Source organism: Vespa crabro, chromosome 4 (assembly GCF_910589235.1).
Source record: "Vespa crabro chromosome 4, iyVesCrab1.2, whole genome shotgun sequence".
Lineage (NCBI taxonomy): Eukaryota > Metazoa > Arthropoda > Insecta > Hymenoptera > Vespidae > Vespa > Vespa crabro.
In genome coordinates this window covers 6,084,102-6,105,660 of record NC_060958.1, presented here as the reverse complement: position 1 = coordinate 6,105,660, position 21,559 = coordinate 6,084,102, and the positions used below count along the sequence as shown (strand labels likewise).

The window sequence follows — 21,559 nt, the reverse complement described above, 5'->3', positions numbered from 1 at the left end:
AATAGCGCCACCGTTAGAGTTTATCTTAAAACTATGAGTGAAGAAATCTGTAATATGCTTTATCTTTTGTGAAAGCTCCAAAAATCGATTAAAGCATAAACCGGTAAAAGCGCACGCGTCGTACAAAAGTTATGTACATATCAGCTGCATTTTATAAGCTTCATTAATAACGCTGTATTAAAAAATCAGTGCTATTTTATTATCGATAGTCTTCCAATGAAATATTATTTGAATCATATTTAATGGCTTGTAATAATCGTACGAAGGTATATCTTGGTTACGAAGATGACTATGTGATAGATAAGCATCGTAATCTAATTAATTTTACAACTAATAAAATTGGTGGATTTCCAGTGAGTACAAGAAAAAAAGTTTATTAAAAATTTTATTTTACGTATTGCTGCTTTTTATATATAGATTAGAAATTAAAAAAATTAGATAATGAGAAGTTTTTACGTTATATTGCATGTTTATACAATATATTTGTATAGTAGATAAAAAAAAAAAGAAAAATAGTCATTTGATACACCCTTTTACAAATTTATATGATATTTTTGCACAAATTGTTAACAATTATTATGTAGACAGATAAAAATAGATATTTTATATTGTTTCTTATTTGTTATTTTTAAAGTAGTTATCCAAATATTATTAAAAAAATATATATATTAATATTTTGTATAATTTCTCTACATCATATTCAATAATTTAACACTTACTTATGTATAATATTTCTATGGATAGGACTGGCATGGAAAGAACACACTGTCATCACCACAGTGTAGACTTTGCGGCTTACACCAACTCTTGGCTCTACAATTGTATGCTCCACTAGAAAATTCTAAATACCATCGCACACTTTATATATTTGCATGCATCAATCCAAATTGTTGGAATCACAATGAAAGTTGGACTTGTTTGAGAATTCAGTCCTTGGAGAACGAAAGTAAAACAAATCCATCCAGTGAAGATGGCACAAGTGTATTACTTACAAAAACTTGGTTGGCAGGAGCAGATGACTGGGGCGATAACTTGAATGAGAATTCTTGTGAACACAATGGAAATAACATGCTATCAAATGTTCCTATTGATTTTAATAATTCCATGCAATCTGCTATTGGAAAAGATTTTGTAGATGATTTTGCTGTATTGCAAGTAGATGACCCAAATGCAAATAGGTTTGTCATTGTTTATTTTATATGCGCGTTATATATATATATATATATATATACACATATATATATATGTGTGTATTGATCTATATCAATCATATTCGTTAGTCCTGCAAGTATAGAATCACCAATTGGAGGAGCTGTAGGAAAAGTAGATTCTCCTCAAGCATCTGCAGAAATAGAAGGTGAAGAAAGTGAAGTTGTATGCATTGATACTCCTACCCAGCCACAATGTGACTTGGTCAGTTTGTTACATGAAGTAACACCATTCCCAATAGAGATTGAGTCAAATACAGAAGAGAAATACTTTTTTACTGAAATCTTTATTTCTGTTGATGAAGAAGTTTCCAATATTGATGTACCACAACATGTTCGAGAATTACTTTTAGAATATCAACATACCAACCCAGATTCATCACCAACAGAATCTAATGATTCTAAAAATGCTGGGACAGATATAGAGAAGTATGAAAAAAGTATTCCATTGCATGGGGATGAAATGTTCCATAATTTTGTCAGTCGCATACAAAAGAATCCTGGACAATTGCTAAGGTACAAAAACTTTAGTTATCTTGTTGACTGTTCATTTTTTTTATACAAATAAAATATATATTTTATATTCTTATTTTATAGATACTGCAGAGATAATTCTGGAGCTTTACTATTATATCCTATAAGTGGTTGTATTGGAAAATGTAGACATTGTGGAGCAGAAATGACTTTTGAATTACAAGTATTGCCAACACTTATACCAAAATTAACATTGCAACCACAAAATGAGGAAAATTTCCAAATTGAATTTGGTACAGTTCTGATATTCACATGTTTAAAAAGTTGCTGGTCCTCAACTGATTCATACAGAGAAGAACATATTATTGTTCAAGCAGAAAGATTATAGTGATTATGTTGTTTTAATCAATTCTATAATATAGTATGGAGACATAATTTTGGTAAAAATATAGTAATTTTATTTCTATAGATAAATACCGTCCATATAGTTTGAAATGTCTGTAATACAATGAAAATGTATTGAAAATTATGACAAATATGCATTTTAAATAATTTTTTAAAAATTAATGGAAATATTATATAGAAATTACATAATTATTTTTATGTAAATGTCTATTGACCTTTAATTTATCAAAACGTTGTGTATTTAATTATTTATTATATTTTTGTAATTTTTTTGTTTATTATTTTTGTTTATTATATTATTTTTTATGATAAAATAAGTTTGACTCTGTTTTTATAAATGACAACACTATGACAAATTAATGAATTTGTCTTAATAATATACTGGTTTTTCTTTTTTAGTTTCTTCACTTGTAATTTTTCGTAATATATTGTCTTCAATTTTAATTCTCAATATTTTAACATATTAAAGTATAACATTTTGAAAAATTTTCTTATAATACTTTGAGTAAGTGGCTATTTAATTTGATTTTAATACAATGCTTATAAAATTACCTAATATATTACATACTATGTAATGGTGAACATGGAATATAAAATACGAGAAAGAGTATATAAAGTTCATAAACTATAGATTATTTCCAATAACTAATTTAACTTAATCTTATAATTATGAACAACGATAGTAGATTAAATCACTTAAATATTTTGAAGTGATTAATAAAAAGAATTGAAAACTTTAAAATATATAGCATGATATAAAAGTAAAAAAATTAAACATTTCGAAATTTAATTTTAATGTAAAGATATAAGGATACATTGTAATTGATATGTAAATAGAGAAAGTTAAGTAAAAATAAACTTGCTCATTTTTCTTGATTTCAAATTATAAAAAATTTCTAATGTGAATTAAATATAATATAAGCACACTTATTTCATTTATAAAATAAGTTCCGTAAGTAATAAATACGAATGAAATTTATGAATATGAGTATTTAATTTTGAGTAATACTAGTTTCATTTATAAATTCTAATTCGTATATTGCCGTTATTTTTATTTCACTATTTAATTCTCATTGTTTTTTCAATTATTTAATCCAATTCTTTAATTTATTGATTCTTTTTTTGGAATGTATATGTTCTATGTTGCATTAATTTAGTATTCATAATATAGAATAAATTCTAAAGTAATTTGTATCGTAAATAATTTTTATTTTATAAATTTGATTTTACAAATTAAATTACTTTATTAAACAATTAACAAAATTCTAATATCTAAAACAATACTTATTTATACAATTTGTTTATATATATATATATATAAACAAATGGTCAAGAAATGTACCAATATTGCATAGAAAATCTTTTAATATAATTACAAATTTCTTTTCAAAGGATGTTCACACATATATCCTTTATAGTGAAATGCAGATTCAGATAATTTTTCTAATGTTCTATCATTTTGTAGTAATTCGTTATTAATTATAATGTCTTTTAATAATAGTACTTCCTTAAATGCCTGTTGAGCAATATACATTGCTATATATCTTTCCTGTTCGGCATTTCTAATTCCTGTACAATAACTCCTAGATGCACGTGTTACTACAGTAATTGTTACGTATAACTGAATTGTAATATCAGCTAGTCTTTGTAATATAATATGTTTAGAAGATATTTCTGTTCCATACATTTCTAATAACATTGTACTTATATCTACTAATATTTGAAGACATTGTTCAATTAAAGAACATGCCATTTTAAAGGATAAATGTGCATATTCAAACAAATATAAATTTATTTTTTTGTTAGAAAATATTTGTTTTAGAAAGTGAATAGGATTTAGTAAATAATTTCTTGTTTTAACAATATCTTCATGAAAATCTATTCCAACATATTGCAAACCTAATAAAGCTATATATATTTTTTCATCAATAGCAGATCCATCAAATAAAGACAATCCTAAAGCATCCTTATAAACTTTCATATATGGATTATCTTTCATATAGCTTTCAATTCCAATCACCTGCAATCCTTTATAAATTTGTTTTATGCATTCATTGGCACAATAGGTTTCTGTTACAGCCTTTTCTAATTCCAAATCTTGATTTTCATAAAGATCACCTATTGCACTAGTAAATAATGCAACACTTTCCATACAATACAAACTACATGTTATTAATCCAACAACTTCTTGTACTGCTTCAAATTCATACATATTTTTGTCAAGATGTTTTCTTCCTAAAATATTTTTGTTCAATAAAGACAAAAAATGTCGTAAAATGCCAATTGCTTCTCCAGCAACCTTATTGTTTCCAGGAGTATATACATCCAATAAAACATCATTTCCATTACCCATTTCACCTAGTATATTTGCTTTAGGAATATATGTATTTTTGAAGTCAATTGTACAAATATGTACTTCCTGCTGACCTATTGTATTAATAACATTGCTACAAGTAATGCCTTCATAATTACTTTCCACTATATATGTGGATAAGAGATTTGATGAAAAATTCTTTTCATCAGATTGAGCAATAACTAGAAAGAGATTAGAATTTGATCCATTAGCCACAAATTCTTTCCTCCCATTCATTATCCAAAAATTACCACAATCTGAAAGCGATGCTTTGGTTTCAATGTTTTTCATATTAGGACCACTCATAACTTCAGTAATACAAACTGTTGGTAATAATTCTCCATTGCCTATTTTAGGTAAATAATTTCTTTTTTGTGCTTCATTACCAAATTTAGAAATTAAATCAATAGGTATAATATTATTTTTAACAAGGGTTGTAGCTAGCCAAGGAATAGATCCTAAAGTTTCTAATATTTTAAGAGTTTCTGCTTCAGACATATTTAATCCATTATATTTTGCATCTATTCTAGCTCGTAAAATATCAAGTTCTTTAAATTTTTGAAACGCTTCTGTTGTAGATATTTCATTTCTATTTATGGAAGATATATAATTTTCAAATGGTTTTATCCATTCAAAAAATTGTTTGTACCTTTCAGAAGATTGTGGTTCAGGAAAGGTCATAAAATCGAAGTCAAACTTACCAACAAATAAATTTTTTAAGAATGGTGGTCTTCGTTCTAATTTCTTTTTTTGTTCAGATAGTCTTATTTTCTCTTCAAATACTTCTATATCTCTCATATTTTGAATATTTCTTTTGGGCATATAAATTAATGTTGGTATATATCGACTTCCATTGTAACATATTTTTTGTGTCAACATTATATATCGCTATTATCGTTTATAATATATAAAATTCGATAAATATAATTATTAATAATCACCGAAAAGGTTAAACTTGCTCAAGCAAGAGCTTAAACAAGTACCTAAATCAATGTTTTATAAATTTTAGTTACCTATGTTGTCGATAGGTTTCTGTCGCTTTTATGTCGCTAAATGTCGCTTTTCCATTCGTTTTGAGAAAGATTTTTAAAAAATACAAAAAATAATTGAATAAAATCTTGGAATAAGCAAATTAATAAAATACAAAATTTATAATGCATAATATTATTATTATTAGGTTGAGTCAATTTTTATCAATTAGATGAAGTTAAGTGAATGATGGAATTATGCACTTTGGTAGTTAAATACATAAAAAAAATAAACTTTCAATTTTTCTTCAAAGTGATATAAATATTAGAATAATATTGTTAACTTAACGGTAAATAGGTTAAAATAAAAAATTTTAACTTACTAGAATAGTATCGCTAACCTTTTTGTATTTAAAGTATCATCGAATTTTTATGTATATCACAAAAGTTAATTTTTTTTTACAAAAAACGTAATTATCTATACATGTTGATCCAAAAATTAATTCTCGTTACAATCGACGTTTCTAATAATTCTACGGATAAAAATGAAATATGTGTAAACTTTTAAAAGTATGCATTCGCTTCTTTTATAAAAATTATTCTTTCCATAAACTCTTTATAAAGAAATAATAATCATTCACTTTAAATTTAATAAATGCGTTTCCTTGAACAATCTTATATACATTTCTCGTATGTATTCCGAAATATTTGATATATATAATATATAATTAGTAAAGAATAATCGCAGCAGCTATTATTCTTGAAGTTCATTCTTTTTAAATAGATGATGTACTCATTATCTTTTTACCATTCTTTGTCAACGAATTTTGAATTTCCATTATCCACGTATTGATATTACATGCAGTTAATATATACACATGTAGTTAATTAAATTATAATTAATTCTCATATGATCTTCAAACAGCTTTAATATAGTATGATACTTCATTCTAACCAATGAAAAGTATAAAATGAAAAGTAGTAAACAGTGTAATTTGTAAATATACAGACTAATTAAAAACTAATTTTTACATATACATAAATGTATGAGAAGTAAAAATGTTTATGTATACATTATGTATAAAGAGTAAAAATTTTTACGTATACATATATGTATGAGAAGCAAGAATTTTTACATATATACAAATGTATAAAAAGTAAAGATTTTTACATATAGATAAATATATGAGAATTAAAAAAAAAATCGAAGATTAACGATAACGATGTATGCCATTTTTTTTTTTATATAAATCAGAGAGCGAATAAATGAACAAATAATATAGAAAAGTTAATTTTTAATATTTACTATTAAATAAATTATATATAAAATAATTGCATATTCATTATTTAAGATGGTTTAAACGAAAATTTTTTCAAAAATGTAATTATATATTTTTGTATAATAAACAAATGTAAAAAGAAGAATTCGTCTCTCTTAATGGAAAAGATTATTTATTAATTTAGTGTCCTAAGAAATATATATACCTATAAATTCATATAAACAAATAAAAATTTATTTATTATGCATATAGTAAAACATATATTGTATATAAATTACGTCCAATGAAATAAAACAAAAAAGAATTAGAAAAAAAAAATGTATTGAATCTAATGTTTATATGCGTTTGATATAGTCTAATAATATAATCGATGTTTTATATACTTATACTATGTATGTTTATACTATATATGTTTATTTAACCTTATATTAAAGTCAGCAATTATATACTTGTTTCTAGGAACGAATATCCTTTTTTTATTAAGCTTCTTATCTTTTAAAGTAACATAAATAATTAATGTTTTTTATCGTACAAAAAAAAAAAAAAAGAAACTAGCAGTTTAACGGTATTTTGAACACGTATTCTTGATTTCGTCATATACTGGAACTCCATTACATTTCAATCTATGAAGACAGTTAATTTTTAACGACTATCGGATAAAGAATCTTAACATTATAGACGATTTGAAATTATACGGAAATATGTTATTTATAACAGCTTCGATGTGCGCGTTTCTTTTTAGTTGGCTATATTATTATAAATTTCGAATAAATCTAAGCTTTTTATTAACGACTTGTTATTATAACATAATATACTCCGCAATAGCTATTCAAGACGTAATTAACGACAAAATTAATGCCAAAAATAATAAAACAGGTAAGATCTTTTATATATTATTCATTTAGTTTAAAAAGCAACAAAAATAATAATTTAAAATCGCATTTTAAAAATTATACAGTACGCATATGCGATACGAACTTTTAAAAATTTTCCGTTTAAATTAGTATTACTATTTGAATAAAGAAAAATATCAAGAGCTATCTATACTGGATTTCTTCTAAAGAATTGGATATTTTGTTTGTATCATTTTATACATTTGTTAATCTATTGATGTTATTTTTAAGAAATCTATTAGAAAATGCATATAAAAGTAAATATCAATTTTTTTAATGTTTCAAAGAAAGAAGAACATTGTATATATTTCTATTTTAATAAAAAAAAAAAAGATTTACAAATTATTTAAAGCAATTGCTATAATTGAAAATTAAATTATGATATAGGTATAATCATCAGAATATAGATATAAATTTTATTGATAATTTTAGTTTAATATATAATAATTATAGATAATTATAGTTTCACAATAAATATTAATTCTGATTAAAATTATTTTATTTTGTAAGATTTGTTACCAATGCCTGAAAAAATCGTTATTGTAACGGGTGGTTCTAGAGGAATTGGTGCTATAGTTACAAAAATGTTGCTACAATGTCACATGGAAGTAATAATTGGTAAGTATTACAATAAAATCTTTTTTATACATTTACAATTAATAAATTATTATTATAGCCTGTCGAACACCTGCTGCTGGAGAGAAATTAATTTCCCAAATCAGAAAATCTGGTATTACTTCAGGAAAAGCAAGAGTTTACAAACTTGACAATGCTTCGTTGGAATCTGTAAAAGAATTTGTCAATCAAATTAAACTTAATTATAACAAAATACACATTTTAATAAATAATGGTAAAAATAGTTAAATGTGAATATATGTGCATTTTAATAAAAATTTGTGTATAACTAATAATTTCATAATCAATTTACATATTTTTTATAGCTGGTGTAATGTTTACTCCGTCTGAAAAAACGAAGGATGGTTTTGAACAGCAATGGAGTGTAAATTATTTGGCACACTTTTATTTGACAGCATTATTATTACCTCTACTGAAAGCTGGCAGTCATCCACAAGAAAACAGTAGAGTTATTAATGTTTCTTCTTGTGCTCATTATGTTGGACATATGCAATTCGATGACATAAATTTTAAGTATGACACATTTAATTTAAATAAATTAATAATTATAAACTTTAAATACAGATTATTAAGTTTTTTATAACACAATTGTACTGATTAGAAAAAATTTCAATACATATGCAATGTATGGGCAAAGTAAATTAGCTCAAGTAATATCTACAAAACATTTACAAAATCTTTTTAAAAAGAAGCAACTGGGAATTCAAATATATGCGGTACATCCAGGAATTGTTGATACAGATTTATTTCAACATTCTTTTGTATATAAAATAAAATTTTTAAGTAAATATATAATAAAGGTAAGTTTGACTGAAATTTTTCTGAAATTCTATATTTTTGTACTATTATAATCGTTTATTGATAAATAAATTATAACAATTGCAGAGTCCTGAACAAGGAGCTATGGTAATAATCTATGCAGCTACAAACGATAAAATTAAAGAACATGGTGGTATTTATATTAATAATTGTAAAGAAACAAAAGTAAATCCTATAGCTTTTGATAAATCTGTTCAAGAAAAATTATTCCATCTATCTCTTGAACAAGTGCAATTGAAAGATTTTTTTCAATACATTGATATTTAATATTGTTGTATTTTTATATTATTGTATTTTTATAAATACAACATTATAAATACAACATATAAATATTATGTAACATTTAATATCATAATATGCAATAATATATAACATTATTATTATTATTATTACTGTAACATTTTTATAATTAAAAAAAAATTAAAAAAATGAAAAAAAGATTAAATTTTATCTGACTTCACACACACTATACTACTACAATATAACATGAGAATATTAAATCTTACTGTTTATTATTTTATAAATGCAATAAAATCGTTGTTTCAATTATTTTATTTAATATTAATATAAAATGTTGTTTAATATTCTTTCTCACAATAGAATGGTTCCATAAAAAAATACTTTTATAGTAAAAACTATACCACATGACTATATCGAAATGTTCTTATACGTTGATCGTTTCATGTAAAAATTATTATGGAGTTTAACTAATAAAAATGCAAAAAAACAAGTAAAAATCGAATTAGTTAGTCTACCATCAGTTTTGATTAAATGATTTTGCTATTTTGATTCTAAAAATATAAAATTATATTTTTAATATAGATTTTAAATCATCACTACAAATTATCTTTACTTTCTTTAATACTGAGTCAATAGATGACGAGCGAATGATTGAATGTCGGCACGATTTCATAACCTTTACGGATTACAAATTTAAAAACAAAAATTAATAATTATAGTTGAAAAAAAAACTTATTCTAATTTTATTTTAGAGAGTTCGTTTATTCAGAAAAATAAGTTTATTAATTATTAAATATTAATTATTAAAATGCCAAAAATACGTGCGGAAAAAGTATCTCGTGTACATAAAGAGGTTACAAGACAAGGTAAAGAACTTTTTTATTAATTAATTTTTTCACTTATTTTGTATGAGAAATTAGATTTAATTTTTATATTTCGCAGGTATTCAATTTAATAAGGATTTTGGTCAACATATTTTGAAAAATCCTCTTATTATACAAAACATGGTTGATAAAGCTGCAATTAGATCGACAGATGTTATATTAGAAATTGGTTCTGGTACTGGAAATATGACAATTAAAATGTTAGATAAAGCAAAAAAAGTAATAGCATGTGAATTAGATCCAAGAATGGTTGCAGAACTGCAAAAACGTGTACAAGGATCACCTTATCAACCAAAATTACAGATAATAGTAGGAAACGTTTTGAAAACAAATTTGCCATTTTTTGATTTGTGCATTGCTAATATTCCTTATCAAATATCGTCTCCATTAGTATTCAAGTTACTTTTGCACAGGCCTATTTTTAGGTAATTAATATATTTATATGAAACTGAATAATATGAAAATATTTATTTATGTTGCGAAAATTAAATATACATGTGTTTTTCTATTTTATTACAAATTGTTTTTTTTTAGATGTGCAGTACTTATGTTTCAAAGAGAATTTGCAGAACGTTTGGTTGCAAAACCAGGCGATAAATTATATTGTCGTCTTAGCATCAACACGCAACTTTTAGCACGTGTAGATATGTTAATGAAAGTTGGAAAAAATAATTTTAGACCACCACCAAAAGTAGAGTCAAATGTAGTTAGAATAGAACCTCGAAATCCACCACCACCAATTAATTACCAGGAATGGGATGGATTAACAAGGATTACATTCGTAAGGAAAAATAAAACCCTTTCAGCTGCATTTAAACAAACTACTGTAATGACAATGTTAGAAAAGAATTATAAACTTCATTGTAGTTTAAACAATAAGGTACTCATCACTTTTAATCTCTGTAGAAATATTTTTTCAAAATCTTTTTAAATTAATTTTATTACATTAAAATATAGACAGTACCAGAAGATTTTGATATAAGAGAAATGGTAAATAAGATATTGCAAACTGCTAAAGCAGAAAATAAGCGAGCTAGAACTATGGATATTGATGATTTTATTAGGTATGTAAAAATTATAATATATCTGAAGTTTTTTTGTATGAAGTATATTTTTTGTTTCTAGCCTCTTACATGCATTCAATGCTGAAGGAATTCATTTTACATGAATAAAGAAAAATTCTTGTGTTTCATTTTCTTTAAATGATTAAATTGTGAAGATCATCAGGATTATATAAAAAATCCAAAGAGAAAAATAAAAAAATGTTCATTATGTTCTTTTATAAGAAATATTGTAATATTTGTAAATAAATATAGATATTTTTTTTATATATGTGTAGATATTTATATATGGATGAAACTTTTAAATATAAAGTATATAATTATTACAATTACATTTTATGATACAGATACTATTTGTGCTCTGTTTTTTTATATTATCAAATGTTACTAATGTCTTGTTCGTTTTCATACTTTATTTAATTTATAAAGAAAAGGATATAATCTTTTTGTTACAAAGAAATTGCATTATATATATATACATAATACATGACAGCGGTGTGTTCATAATTGTATCTACTCTACTTATTAAACCTTTTATATTGTTTTTATTTTCATTATCCTTATAATCATAAATAATTAAATTATACTTAATATAAAAATTATCACGCATAATACATACGCTCGTATCTTTATCATTTACAAATGTATTAATTACATTATTCGCACACAAGGTGAAAGTGTATATATGATTATTTCTTTGGGAGTCACGTTGAAGAAGAATAGTATTTAGAAATTTTCATTTAAAGAAATATATAATAATAATTTATTTTCCAATGTAAAATTATATACATAAAAGTAATTTTGGGAAAACAAAAGACAAGTTACATAAATTTTACTATATAATATAAAAAAATTTAAGTGTAAATTATTTTTTAAAAATAAATGCAAAATATAAAAAAAAATAAATTATATATATGTATATATATATGTACATACACACAGATATATACTATATATAGATTTATTATAATATAGAATTTAAATATATTCTGATCTGTTCCATGAATAAACTCAGTTTTTATGTTTTATATTCATTTTATATCACATAGAAAATAATAGATATTAATTGAACATATTATGTGCATTTGTTTTAATTTTTTTGTTTTTTTTTCTATTTTTTTCATTAATTGTTGTAAAGGATATATGAAAAACTAATATACATTAATATTAGAATTAGTATTATCTTTTAGTATGAAATTTTTTTCCTGTTAATTAACTTAGGAATATTATCATTTAAAAATGATAAATAAAAAATAACTTTTTTAGTAAAGAATGCAATTTTTTAAAATTATCTTCATTACAACATTGACAACAACATTATATCCATTTTTGTATTACTCTCTTTATAATTTGTTATTCATGCATTTACATTTATGCAACTTGTGCATCATTATATATTTATTTTCTCTTATAACTTCAATAAAAAATAATTATAAAAAAACTTTGTAAATATTATTTATTATAAATGCTATGTCATTTCATTGAGAATCATAATGCAATATATTAGTTCCGTTTAAAATTAATTTTCTATTGACAGTAAAACAATATTTTAATTTTTTAATATTATAATTCTATAATTATACTTTATTACATAAGTTCTAGCATATGTTTATAATCAGCTAATATATCAGTACATTTTTCTTTTGTTAATTTTTATAAATATCCCTATATATAAATGACATTTTTTTATCTTACATAATATTCATAAATATCTTTAAATGATAGTTATATTTCGTATAAGATTATTACATTAATATAATAATAACAATAAGGAATAATATATAAAAGAAATGTATGTATTAGCAACTTAAGAAGCTACTTATCAACTTGAATTATATTTATAATTTATAATGAAATTTAAAAAAATGAATAAACATGTTTTTCTTAATAAAATAATTTGTTAATGATCTTGTGAATAAGAAAAGAAGTGAACAAAATGTATATACGTATATGTACTAAACAAAATTTATTAGTTTGTTTTCAGACAAAATTATCAAACTATTATTTTAGCTTCTTTATGTTTTGTCTTTTTCTCACTTGATTAATCATCATATTTCAAAAGTGTAGTAAGCAATAAACGATCGTATAGTGAGATAACATTAAAATAATAAGCCATCTTTCATAGTGTACATTGCAACTATATTACAAATAAACCTAATTTATAGTTGAGAAGATTAATAAGCTATATGAAAAAAATTAATCCGAGTTAGAGCTATAAGACCATCTAACACGACGTTTCACCTTTTTAGATCTTGATTTTGATCGTGATCTTAGATGTTTTGATTTTTTATGACTTTTATGTAATTTGCGCTTCTCTTTGCTAGAAGAACTATTTTTAGAATCGGAATGTTTCGATATTGAACATGTTTCACTTTTAGATGACATTACTGAATTTGTTACACTTGAATTAGAGATGGAAGATCGACTACGAGATCTACTACGAGATCTGCTACGAGAACTACTACGAGATCTGTTATGAGATTTACTAGATCTGCTAGATCTGCTACGGGATCTATTTCGAGATCTACTACGCGATCTAATACGAGAACGTTTTCTCCTTTTATCTTTACATAAATCCCTATGTTTAGATCTTCTTTTATGTTTGTATGATCTATCTGAATAATTGCTAAATTGGCTATTGGAACATGTACTATTCTCTCTCTTTAAGAAATCTGTGTCTATCGAATTACTAGCATCTTCACTATCGTATTCATTTTTACATTTATGAACTTGTCGTTTTCTACAGCTTGATCTTTTATTTTTTTTCTGCTTGTGAGAAGATTCGCTAGTACTTCTGGTTCTAGATCGTTTATTTTCCTTGTATTTGTAATTTTTTCGACTAGAATCATCTAATAATATTACATCGGTTATCATTCGAGATTTATCTTTATTTTTACCATCTCTTTCAATTTTTTCAATATCATAAACACGTGAGCTTGTAGAACCTTTAGTTCTTGACTTTTGTTGTAAAAGTTCACATTTGTGAGTTTCTTTACTTTCATTACATGTCTCACTGCTGCTAGTGCTACTACTGTTACTATTACTAGTACTAGTAGTGCTGCTGCTACTGCTACTACTGCTACTACTGCTAGTACTGCTACTACTGCTGCTGTTAGTACTGCTGCCATTATTGTTATTAAGGACATTATTTTCTTCATTGTATCTTTCTTCTTTTTTTATTAAATCCTTACGCACGTTTACTGTACCTTTAATTGAATTTGTTTCTTTTCTTGATTTTACTTCACTCAATTTCTTCTTTCTATCTTCTTCCAAACTAGATTCGCTAGAACTATATGGTTTTATTTTTCCACGTTGACTGCTTCTTCTACTACTTTTATTTCTGAAATCACTTTCACCTGAACTTGAAACACTACTATCTACTCTTTTACGGTTCTTGAAATTACTGTGTTTACGTCTTTTATTATTGATTTTTTTCTTTGATGATTTCTTTACATGACTTCGACATTGTCTGCTTCTTCTAGGATTGTAATCACTATCTGACGAATTATCGCTTGAAGAAGATGATATTTCTGAGATAATAGTCCTTATGATTTCACTATTTACCTTATTAGACGATCCTTTCTTAGAATTAAATGATGTACTAGCTTGAGGAACATCCTCGTAAACAGAAGTTTGCACAGGTCTATTAAACAATAATACAAAATATATATTCATATGTACATTATTTAAACTTATTTAAACTTATAGATATTCAAGTTAGTATAAAATAAACTTACTCTGCATTATCATTAGATACATAAGCTGTATTTGCATCCTCAGGATCGGAAGAGACTAATTCTATTATCTCAGGTGTTCTTTCATGACGAGGTTTGACATAACAGATCACTTCGCATTCGTCATCTGAAGATCCAGATGATATTGTCAAAACATCTGGTACATTATATGGCATTTCCAATTGAAAAGATTGTCCAACAGTACTAGGTCCTGATATAAGTAAATATTATATTAATATTTGCTGAAGCTATGATTTATAGTAGAATTTACGAAATAATTATATTTTTATTGTTACCAGGCATATTGACTGGGTGTGGTCCTACGCCAGGTAATTCAGCATTTACACGTAAATCAATTGCTTCATCAAGTACATGAACATCTGAATCATCGGAAGAAGTACTACTGCTACTAGATACAGGTGAAACAACATGTGAAACGTAATCTCTTGATAAACCTATCACAAAATATATACACTTTTAATTTCAGTAAATTACTAAAATAATTATATTATATAAAACTTTTAGAAACCTTCAAATAAATAAGTAACAGCTTGATCATATGCAACTATATCATAATTAGTCCCTGCAAAATTGAATAACTCATGTATAAAATGTTCTGTATGTACACCAAAATATGGTCGCACAATATTTTGAAATTGGAGACTTCTAATATCATGACGTGTTAATGCGTCCATAATCCTTCTTAAAACATATGGAATATGTGCCGGTCTATTATTAATTAATATATGTAATTCTCTGTTTAACCATGGAACAAGACGATCCAATTCTCTTGGATATCTCCTATAAAATATAATTTACTTATTGATTTCATTGCCACTTAATGCAACTTACAATAAATGATAAAGATCATATTGAAACATGCCGATAATATTCAGCGCTACATTCTTGAAAACGTCCAAATCCAAAACGTCCAGGTAAGGATGTAGCCCATATTCCATATGTGTATATAGCACGACGAAAAGTAGGATTCATGCGCCTGTGTTCTTCTCCTGGAACCTGTCGCTGCATAACTGGTATTATCTGTTCTCTTGCGATCTGTTCAGTGTTTGATATGGCTCCACGACGACGATTATCATTCATTGTTGTTCTACGAAGTTAAATTAGACGAAAGTTACAAATGTGATTTTCCTCAATTTTGTTCCTTTAGTTTATATATAATTTGTTACATTATTACCTGTAGAAGAAACGCCGTAAACCAACATCCCAATTTCCATCTACTTCAAAATTAACATCTAAATGCTGGATTGCCATGACTGGAGGTTGTGGAATTTGAGACGTTAATTCGCGTGGTACATGATATTGATCATAATCTTCTTCTGATCTTACATTATGTATGATTGATTTAAAAGTTTGTTTGCATAATGGACATTCTGTTTTTATTTTAGACCATTGTAATAAGCAATTAAAGCAAAATTGATGTAAGCAACTGTCAGTAAATGATGTGTTGATAAGTTTTCCAAGACAAATACTGCAATTAGGAGGTGGAGAGGCTGCTCCTTCACTTCTTTCGCTGCTATCAGAACTTTGTACAACGCCTTCAGACTTAATTGGCTCTTCCTTTACTTGTACTTGACCCTCCATGGTAATTTAATATTTTATATCATTCAAACAATCATCTGTTGAAATTATTATTAGGATATCATAAAGCAAGAACTTTTTGAATAATTTAATATTATAGTAAACTGATTTAACTTTATATATAATATGGAAATGCATGTAAAAATATATGAATATATTAAATTTAAAAATAATTTTTTTTCTTAATTGTTAACAACATATGCATAATAATAGTGAAATTCTATTGATATTACATAAACATATAATTTTCAACAATCTGATTTAAATATTGATATATAAATTAGAATACATACTGCACATATATGTGTTAGAATTATTTTCTACCTTTTTTCTTTTTTAAGTATTTTTGATTCGAATGTATAAAAAGTAAATCACCTTTAAGGACGCGTATGTCATTTTATAATACGATTAGGTAAAATTAGGCGTAATAAATAATCCGCACCATTTTTTTTTCTTTTCTTTTCTCTTTTTTTTTTTTTTTTTTTTTTTTTTTTTACGAATATTGAAGTACAAACGATATTATTTGAGTAACGCTATAAGAAAATGGATTCGAAAAAATGATTGGAAGAATAAGCACGTCATAAATTGACAGTGTTCTATCGCTTTTCATGGAGTACTCTTGTTTTTTGGTATTTATCTAGTATCATCAATGATAAACGATTTAATAAGATTAATATTTTACCTTAAAATAGATAACAGAAAATGTATAAATTTTCGACAAAATTCAATACTGTTTGACGTGAAACTGATTTTTTTTACGATTCACGACATCGACGACCATAAGGCAAAAACTAACGTAGGATACGTTCAGTTGGTACTCCATGTGGTTATACAAATGATATAAGAATCGACTAGAGAAATATAGATGGATCTTTCCGTTAACCAACGCCATCTATTAATACTTGTTTTCCTTTTGTAATTTAATTTTTTATTTACTTAAAACATTAATACTGTCTTTTTTTATGATTATTTATAATAAGAAATTATTTAATTTTATAATTTTAATAATATTTCCATCTTATATTCAATTGCTATTTAAGATTATGATTTTTAAATTTACCACACAGTTTAAAAAGTTTATCGTTATATCAATTAGTATATATATATATCAATTCAATATAATATATATATATATGTATATATATATATATATATATATATATATATATATAAACATTAATTTGAAGAATTTATTGTAAAATATGTTAATATAATCATAAGAATTGATATGAATATAAAAATTTCAAAAAAATTTAAATAAACCTCTTATTAACGATATTTTGATCACGTGATATATGATATCGCAAAGGACTTTCTTTATTGGATGCTTGGCAATTCTGCTTATGGTATATTTTCGCACTTTATCTAGCACATATTTGAAGAAGTGTTGATTCTCGTCTTACCTGCATGTATTTTTTCGATACGAATTAATGAAATATTTTACGCGCGACAAAATAAAAAGTAATCTGTATCTAATTATTTTTCTGTAATATCTATACACTTCGTGTCACGAGAATATAAATTTCAACAACGATGGCATTGTGTTATACTAGGTATTAAATGTTATTTCATTTAATTTCATTAATCAAATCAGAATTACAACATTAAATATATTTTAGGCTTCTTTGTCGACGAAGTATCGGCTTTCAACATTTTCGAAGCTTATATACAAGCAAGTGAGTGTTAATGTATTATGTAATATCGATTTGATCATCTGACTGTCAATTATATTTCTCTTCTAAAATCAATTTATTTAAATGTTAAGGAATATTTTTCTCTGCTTATTTGAATATCTGCAAAGATAACAAATTAAAAATCTATATATATATATATTATAATATATACTTTTATCTTTAAAAAAATTACAAACGAGTATGCACATTGTATAATAAAAATTCAATATGTTATAGTTCACTTACCACATCTTTATCACAACCATTACGTGCAAATATTTGTGAAACACATGATGAAAAGAATATGCGTCTTAAACGACCTATGTCACCACATTTGACTATCTATCAAGTGCAATTAACAGCATTGCTTTCTATATCACATCGTACAACTGGCATAATACTATCAAGTTATGCTATGTTTTTAGGTCTTGGTAAGTATATAATTTTTCATCATACATTGTGAGAAATCAGAATCAATATTTTTTTGATGATATCTCTCTTTAATGTTACTACAAAAATTTCATTTTTCTCTTTTGTCATGTTCTAGGTACTTTATTTGTGCCAGGTGGAATACCTTGCGTTATAGAACTTTTAAGCGAATTAAATTTGCCTGTTCCTATACTTTTTGCAGGCAAAACATTACTTGCTTTTCCTGCTACATTTCATATATTCAATGGATTTCGACATTTGGTAAAAAGTTGATATATAAAATAACTGCAATATAAAACAAAATTATTTTTAAAATAAATTTTGTCTATTTTTTATAATATTACAGGCTTGGGATTTAGGAATGTTTCTGACAATTAAACAAGTATATTCAACAGGCTATGCAGTAGTTGCTTTAGCAGCTATTTCTGCTGTTGTTTTAGCAGCTATGTAAGCACTAAAACTAAGTGGATTATTTCAGAAATTATTTATTTTTAGAAATTCGTTGTTATTTGGATGTGCATCATATCTCATCCTATAATGTTAGTATTGTATGAAATAAAATAAGTTATTATAGAGATACATTTTTTACAAATTCTTTTGTATGGTTGTGTCTTACAGATTGAACTGTTTTTAATACTTTTTAATCTGTTTATTTATTCAGGCAAACATTGTAGGGGAGAAATTAAGGAAATGTATTTATGTAAAGACCAATGCAAAAATTGTATTTTCCTTAAATGTAAAATACAATACAATACTTCATATATTTCGGATGTTTTGTACATAATAAAATATTTACGATTAGACATTTACATCGTCAAAATAGATTGTTGTTCTAATATTTTATATTAATAACTTTATTTAGATTTTTAAAATCATACGAAATCTTCAAGCGACGAATCCATAAATTTTTTATATATAGCCATAAATCTAGCAATAAAAGCTTCTAAGTGAAAAATAGGTTTAGATCCATTTAGCATTCTATGCTCATATTCAGCAGCTATGAATGTAATTTCACTTTTTAATTGAAGATCACAATTTTTGATACATTCTTGTAACAGTCCTTTAAAAATTACATCACAAGGTATTAAATGCGTTAATAATTCATAAAGTCTTTTTCTAATATCTAATAGCTTTTTAGGAGTTTGTTCTGTTATCATCATATTAGCCGTAGTACGAATAAATGTTTGCCAATCAGGTTCTGAAATATTTTGATTTGCAGTAAATGGGTACCTGAAAGAAACATTAAAATTTTTATTGGAGAAGAGAGGGGGTAGCATATTATAAGATTTAATTAAATATTTAATTTTTACTTACTGTTCAACTTTACAAGCTTCAAGCATTAATATTGCCCTTCTAAGATTTCTTCCACTAAAATTAGCAATTCTGGTAGCTAATTCATCTGGCAAAGTTAGACTTTCCCGTTTACAAACTGATTGTAAAATAGATTTAATTTCTGTTATCGATGGTGCAGGAACACGTATTCCTAGACATCGAGATCGAATAGCTGGTGATACACGAGATATAGAATTTGCACAAAGAATTAATCTGCAAGTAGCAATATATTTTTCCATGGTTCTACGTAGTGCATGTTGAGCATCCCTTGTAAGTTGATCCACATTTGTTAATAAAATCACTATTTCACAAATAGAATAGTTTATATTTTTCTATCAAAATATTTCACTTAGTATTTACTAAGTATTTGCTTCAAATTTTATACCTTTAAACTCTCTTTGTCCGGTCGGATCAATTTGATGAGTTTGTGCTGTCATTTTTACTAAATCCATTACAACAACTTTATCGTATATATTTACGTCGCTGGGATTTACTTCTATGTGATAATTACTGCTTATAGTCATTATTTCTAATTTTTTTTTAGAAGGAGTCTATAACAATAATAGAATTCCAATTAACATATTATTTTTTGATTAATTACTTTAAAAAATTATTCTCTCAAATAAAACGAACCTCAAACTGCATATTTTCCATTCGTAATCTTTCAACTCCAGAACCATATAATTCTTTCAAAATACACATTATACGAGTTTTTTTTCCAGCTCCAGATGGTCCATATATTAACAAATGTGGAAAGTCTCCTTTATGTACCTGTTATTAAAAATAAAATACTTATTTTTATATATCCATTATAGACAATGAACAGAATATAAGAATATGATTTTATTAAAGCAACATTTATATGTTGTCACATTTTGATAATTGCTATAAACTAAATATTATAAAAAAAAAGAAATTAGGCGGGAACGTTATACTATCAATAACGAAGTCCAACCTTATTTTTTCTACCGGTATACTGCAATTTCTTTATAATTACCATATTTTTAAGATATTCTGCTTGTTCCTTATGATAATCTAATTTAGAAAATGTAGTTGGCCTATATTTATCTACCCACAAACTCATTTTTTTGTTTAGATTCTTAAGAAAAACGGTAAAAAATTTAAGACTATGATCCTTCTCCTTCGGTTGTATATGATCTTTATTTAGAAACTGCTACGTCATAACCAATAACATCGTTTCGCGCTAGAATTAAAAAAAAAAGGATCTTATGTATATACAATGAATATTGCAAAAAAAATTTATTTAAATTATTTCAATAATTAATAATAAGTGTTAAAATAATAAAAAGTGTTTAAATTAAAATATTTTACAAGAGAAAATAAAAAAATTTGATTTATTATACTGCAATGCTATAATTCGTGATTCTTATAAGTTAATGATTTGATAAATTCAGTTTTTACAATTGCATTTCATTAAGTATTTTTTATCTTAAACAAATACTTTCATAAATATGTGTTTTGCACGTTAATGCACATATGCATCCTTTTTCTATGCTGTCAGTTAGTGCATCTGTGCAGCAGAAAGTTACTACGTAGTTCGTGCACATGGC

At 25.0% G+C, this 21,559-nt stretch overlaps 7 protein-coding genes across 10 annotated transcripts; 4 read left to right on the top strand and 3 right to left on the bottom strand.

Moving 5' to 3' along the window:
* Nucleotides 1-62: 62 nt before the first annotated feature.
* On the top strand, nucleotides 63-2,315 carry LOC124423540 (programmed cell death protein 2-like). 2 transcript variants are annotated; one of them, XM_046961357.1, is made up of 5 exons: nucleotides 63-353; nucleotides 745-946; nucleotides 1,010-1,178; nucleotides 1,281-1,724; nucleotides 1,806-2,315. In XM_046961357.1, exons 1-5 carry the CDS (start codon nucleotides 243-245, stop codon nucleotides 2,068-2,070), a joined length of 1,191 nt encoding a protein of 396 aa, XP_046817313.1. In that variant the 5' UTR covers nucleotides 63-242; the 3' UTR covers nucleotides 2,071-2,315. The 2 variants fall into 2 exon arrangements, with proteins under 2 accessions (XP_046817313.1, XP_046817312.1); XM_046961356.1 differs by having other exon boundaries at nucleotides 745-1,178.
* Nucleotides 2,316-3,276: 961 nt separating this feature from the next.
* Nucleotides 3,277-5,834, bottom strand: LOC124423701 (complex I assembly factor ACAD9, mitochondrial). Its single transcript, XM_046961749.1, has one exon. The coding sequence runs from the start codon at nucleotides 5,317-5,319 to the stop codon at nucleotides 3,460-3,462; it is 1,860 nt and encodes a 619-aa protein (XP_046817705.1). The 5' UTR covers nucleotides 5,320-5,834; the 3' UTR covers nucleotides 3,277-3,459.
* Nucleotides 5,835-7,129: 1,295 nt separating this feature from the next.
* Nucleotides 7,130-9,565, top strand: LOC124423703 (dehydrogenase/reductase SDR family member on chromosome X-like). The gene is made up of 6 exons (XM_046961752.1): nucleotides 7,130-7,564; nucleotides 8,092-8,199; nucleotides 8,258-8,431; nucleotides 8,523-8,730; nucleotides 8,819-9,017; nucleotides 9,103-9,565. The coding sequence occupies exons 1-6, from the start codon at nucleotides 7,390-7,392 to the stop codon at nucleotides 9,301-9,303; spliced, it is 1,065 nt and encodes a 354-aa protein (XP_046817708.1). The 5' UTR covers nucleotides 7,130-7,389; the 3' UTR covers nucleotides 9,304-9,565.
* Nucleotides 9,566-9,793: 228 nt separating this feature from the next.
* Nucleotides 9,794-11,329, top strand: LOC124423704 (probable dimethyladenosine transferase). The gene is made up of 5 exons (XM_046961753.1): nucleotides 9,794-10,142; nucleotides 10,219-10,585; nucleotides 10,695-11,040; nucleotides 11,118-11,224; nucleotides 11,286-11,329. Exons 1-5 carry the CDS (start codon nucleotides 10,085-10,087, stop codon nucleotides 11,326-11,328), a joined length of 921 nt encoding a protein of 306 aa, XP_046817709.1. The 5' UTR covers nucleotides 9,794-10,084; the 3' UTR covers nucleotide 11,329.
* Nucleotides 11,330-13,164: 1,835 nt separating this feature from the next.
* On the bottom strand, nucleotides 13,165-17,432 carry LOC124423641 (E3 ubiquitin-protein ligase Topors-like). Of its 2 annotated transcripts, none has more exons than XM_046961603.1 (7): nucleotides 17,237-17,432; nucleotides 16,151-16,592; nucleotides 15,839-16,063; nucleotides 15,485-15,756; nucleotides 15,252-15,410; nucleotides 14,959-15,166; nucleotides 13,165-14,864 (listed from the first exon to the last, which is right to left on the bottom strand). In XM_046961603.1, exons 2-7 carry the CDS (start codon nucleotides 16,555-16,557, stop codon nucleotides 13,418-13,420), a joined length of 2,718 nt encoding a protein of 905 aa, XP_046817559.1. In that variant the 5' UTR covers nucleotides 16,558-16,592; nucleotides 17,237-17,432; the 3' UTR covers nucleotides 13,165-13,417. The 2 variants fall into 2 exon arrangements, with proteins under 2 accessions (XP_046817559.1, XP_046817560.1); XM_046961604.1 differs by lacking the exon at nucleotides 17,237-17,432 and adding an exon at nucleotides 16,930-17,036.
* Nucleotides 17,433-17,873: 441 nt separating this feature from the next.
* On the top strand, nucleotides 17,874-19,478 carry LOC124423536 (succinate dehydrogenase cytochrome b560 subunit, mitochondrial-like). 2 transcript variants are annotated; one of them, XR_006942109.1, is made up of 6 exons: nucleotides 17,874-18,107; nucleotides 18,174-18,230; nucleotides 18,465-18,658; nucleotides 18,775-18,917; nucleotides 19,003-19,195; nucleotides 19,318-19,478. XR_006942109.1 is itself a non-coding variant. In XM_046961345.1 (5 exons), exons 1-5 carry the CDS (start codon nucleotides 18,088-18,090, stop codon nucleotides 19,105-19,107), a joined length of 519 nt encoding a protein of 172 aa, XP_046817301.1. In that variant the 5' UTR covers nucleotides 17,874-18,087; the 3' UTR covers nucleotides 19,108-19,235. The 2 variants fall into 2 exon arrangements, 1 of the variants encoding a protein (XP_046817301.1); XM_046961345.1 differs by lacking the exon at nucleotides 19,318-19,478 and having other exon boundaries at nucleotides 19,003-19,235.
* Nucleotides 19,479-19,518: 40 nt separating this feature from the next.
* LOC124423535 (replication factor C subunit 3) lies at nucleotides 19,519-21,542 on the bottom strand. Its single transcript, XM_046961344.1, has 6 exons — nucleotides 21,451-21,542; nucleotides 20,986-21,192; nucleotides 20,622-20,759; nucleotides 20,374-20,539; nucleotides 19,971-20,289; nucleotides 19,519-19,886 (listed from the first exon to the last, which is right to left on the bottom strand). The coding sequence occupies exons 2-6, from the start codon at nucleotides 21,070-21,072 to the stop codon at nucleotides 19,529-19,531; spliced, it is 1,068 nt and encodes a 355-aa protein (XP_046817300.1). The 5' UTR covers nucleotides 21,073-21,192; nucleotides 21,451-21,542; the 3' UTR covers nucleotides 19,519-19,528.
* Nucleotides 21,543-21,559: the final 17 nt, after the last annotated feature.

Coding starts and splice junctions, on each gene's coding strand:
- LOC124423701 (XM_046961749.1), bottom strand. CDS start 5,319: ATGTTGACACAAAAAATATGTTACAATGGAAGTCGATATATACCAACA.
- LOC124423536 (XM_046961345.1), top strand. CDS start 18,088: ATGGCATTGTGTTATACTAG. Junction 18,108..18,173: donor ATGGCATTGTGTTATACTAG/GTATTAAATGTT, acceptor AATATATTTTAG/GCTTCTTTGTCGACGAAGTA. Junction 18,918..19,002: donor TCAATGGATTTCGACATTTG/GTAAAAAGTTGA, acceptor ATAATATTACAG/GCTTGGGATTTAGGAATGTT.
- LOC124423704 (XM_046961753.1), top strand. CDS start 10,085: ATGCCAAAAATACGTGCGGAAAAAGTATCTCGTGTACATAAAGAGGTT. Junction 10,143..10,218: donor TAAAGAGGTTACAAGACAAG/GTAAAGAACTTT, acceptor TATATTTCGCAG/GTATTCAATTTAATAAGGAT. Junction 11,225..11,285: donor GATATTGATGATTTTATTAG/GTATGTAAAAAT, acceptor TTTTGTTTCTAG/CCTCTTACATGCATTCAATG.
- LOC124423540 (XM_046961356.1), top strand. CDS start 243: ATGGCTTGTAATAATCGTACGAAGGTATATCTTGGTTACGAAGATGAC. Junction 1,179..1,280: donor GATGACCCAAATGCAAATAG/GTTTGTCATTGT, acceptor CATATTCGTTAG/TCCTGCAAGTATAGAATCAC. Junction 1,725..1,805: donor AATCCTGGACAATTGCTAAG/GTACAAAAACTT, acceptor CTTATTTTATAG/ATACTGCAGAGATAATTCTG.
- LOC124423703 (XM_046961752.1), top strand. CDS start 7,390: ATGTTATTTATAACAGCTTCGATGTGCGCGTTTCTTTTTAGTTGGCTA. Junction 8,200..8,257: donor TCACATGGAAGTAATAATTG/GTAAGTATTACA, acceptor TTATTATTATAG/CCTGTCGAACACCTGCTGCT. Junction 8,432..8,522: donor ACACATTTTAATAAATAATG/GTAAAAATAGTT, acceptor TATTTTTTATAG/CTGGTGTAATGTTTACTCCG.
- LOC124423641 (XM_046961603.1), bottom strand. CDS start 16,557: ATGGAGGGTCAAGTACAAGTAAAGGAAGAGCCAATTAAGTCTGAAGGC. Junction 16,064..16,150: donor TTACGGCGTTTCTTCTACAG/GTAATAATGTAA, acceptor TTAACTTCGTAG/AACAACAATGAATGATAATC. Junction 14,865..14,958: donor GTATCTAATGATAATGCAGA/GTAAGTTTATTT, acceptor ATTGTTTAATAG/ACCTGTGCAAACTTCTGTTT.
- LOC124423535 (XM_046961344.1), bottom strand. CDS start 21,072: ATGAGTTTGTGGGTAGATAAATATAGGCCAACTACATTTTCTAAATTA. Junction 20,760..20,985: donor CAGAATATCTTAAAAATATG/GTAATTATAAAG, acceptor TTTTAATAACAG/GTACATAAAGGAGACTTTCC. Junction 20,540..20,621: donor TGGAAAATATGCAGTTTGAG/GTTCGTTTTATT, acceptor TTATTGTTATAG/ACTCCTTCTAAAAAAAAATT.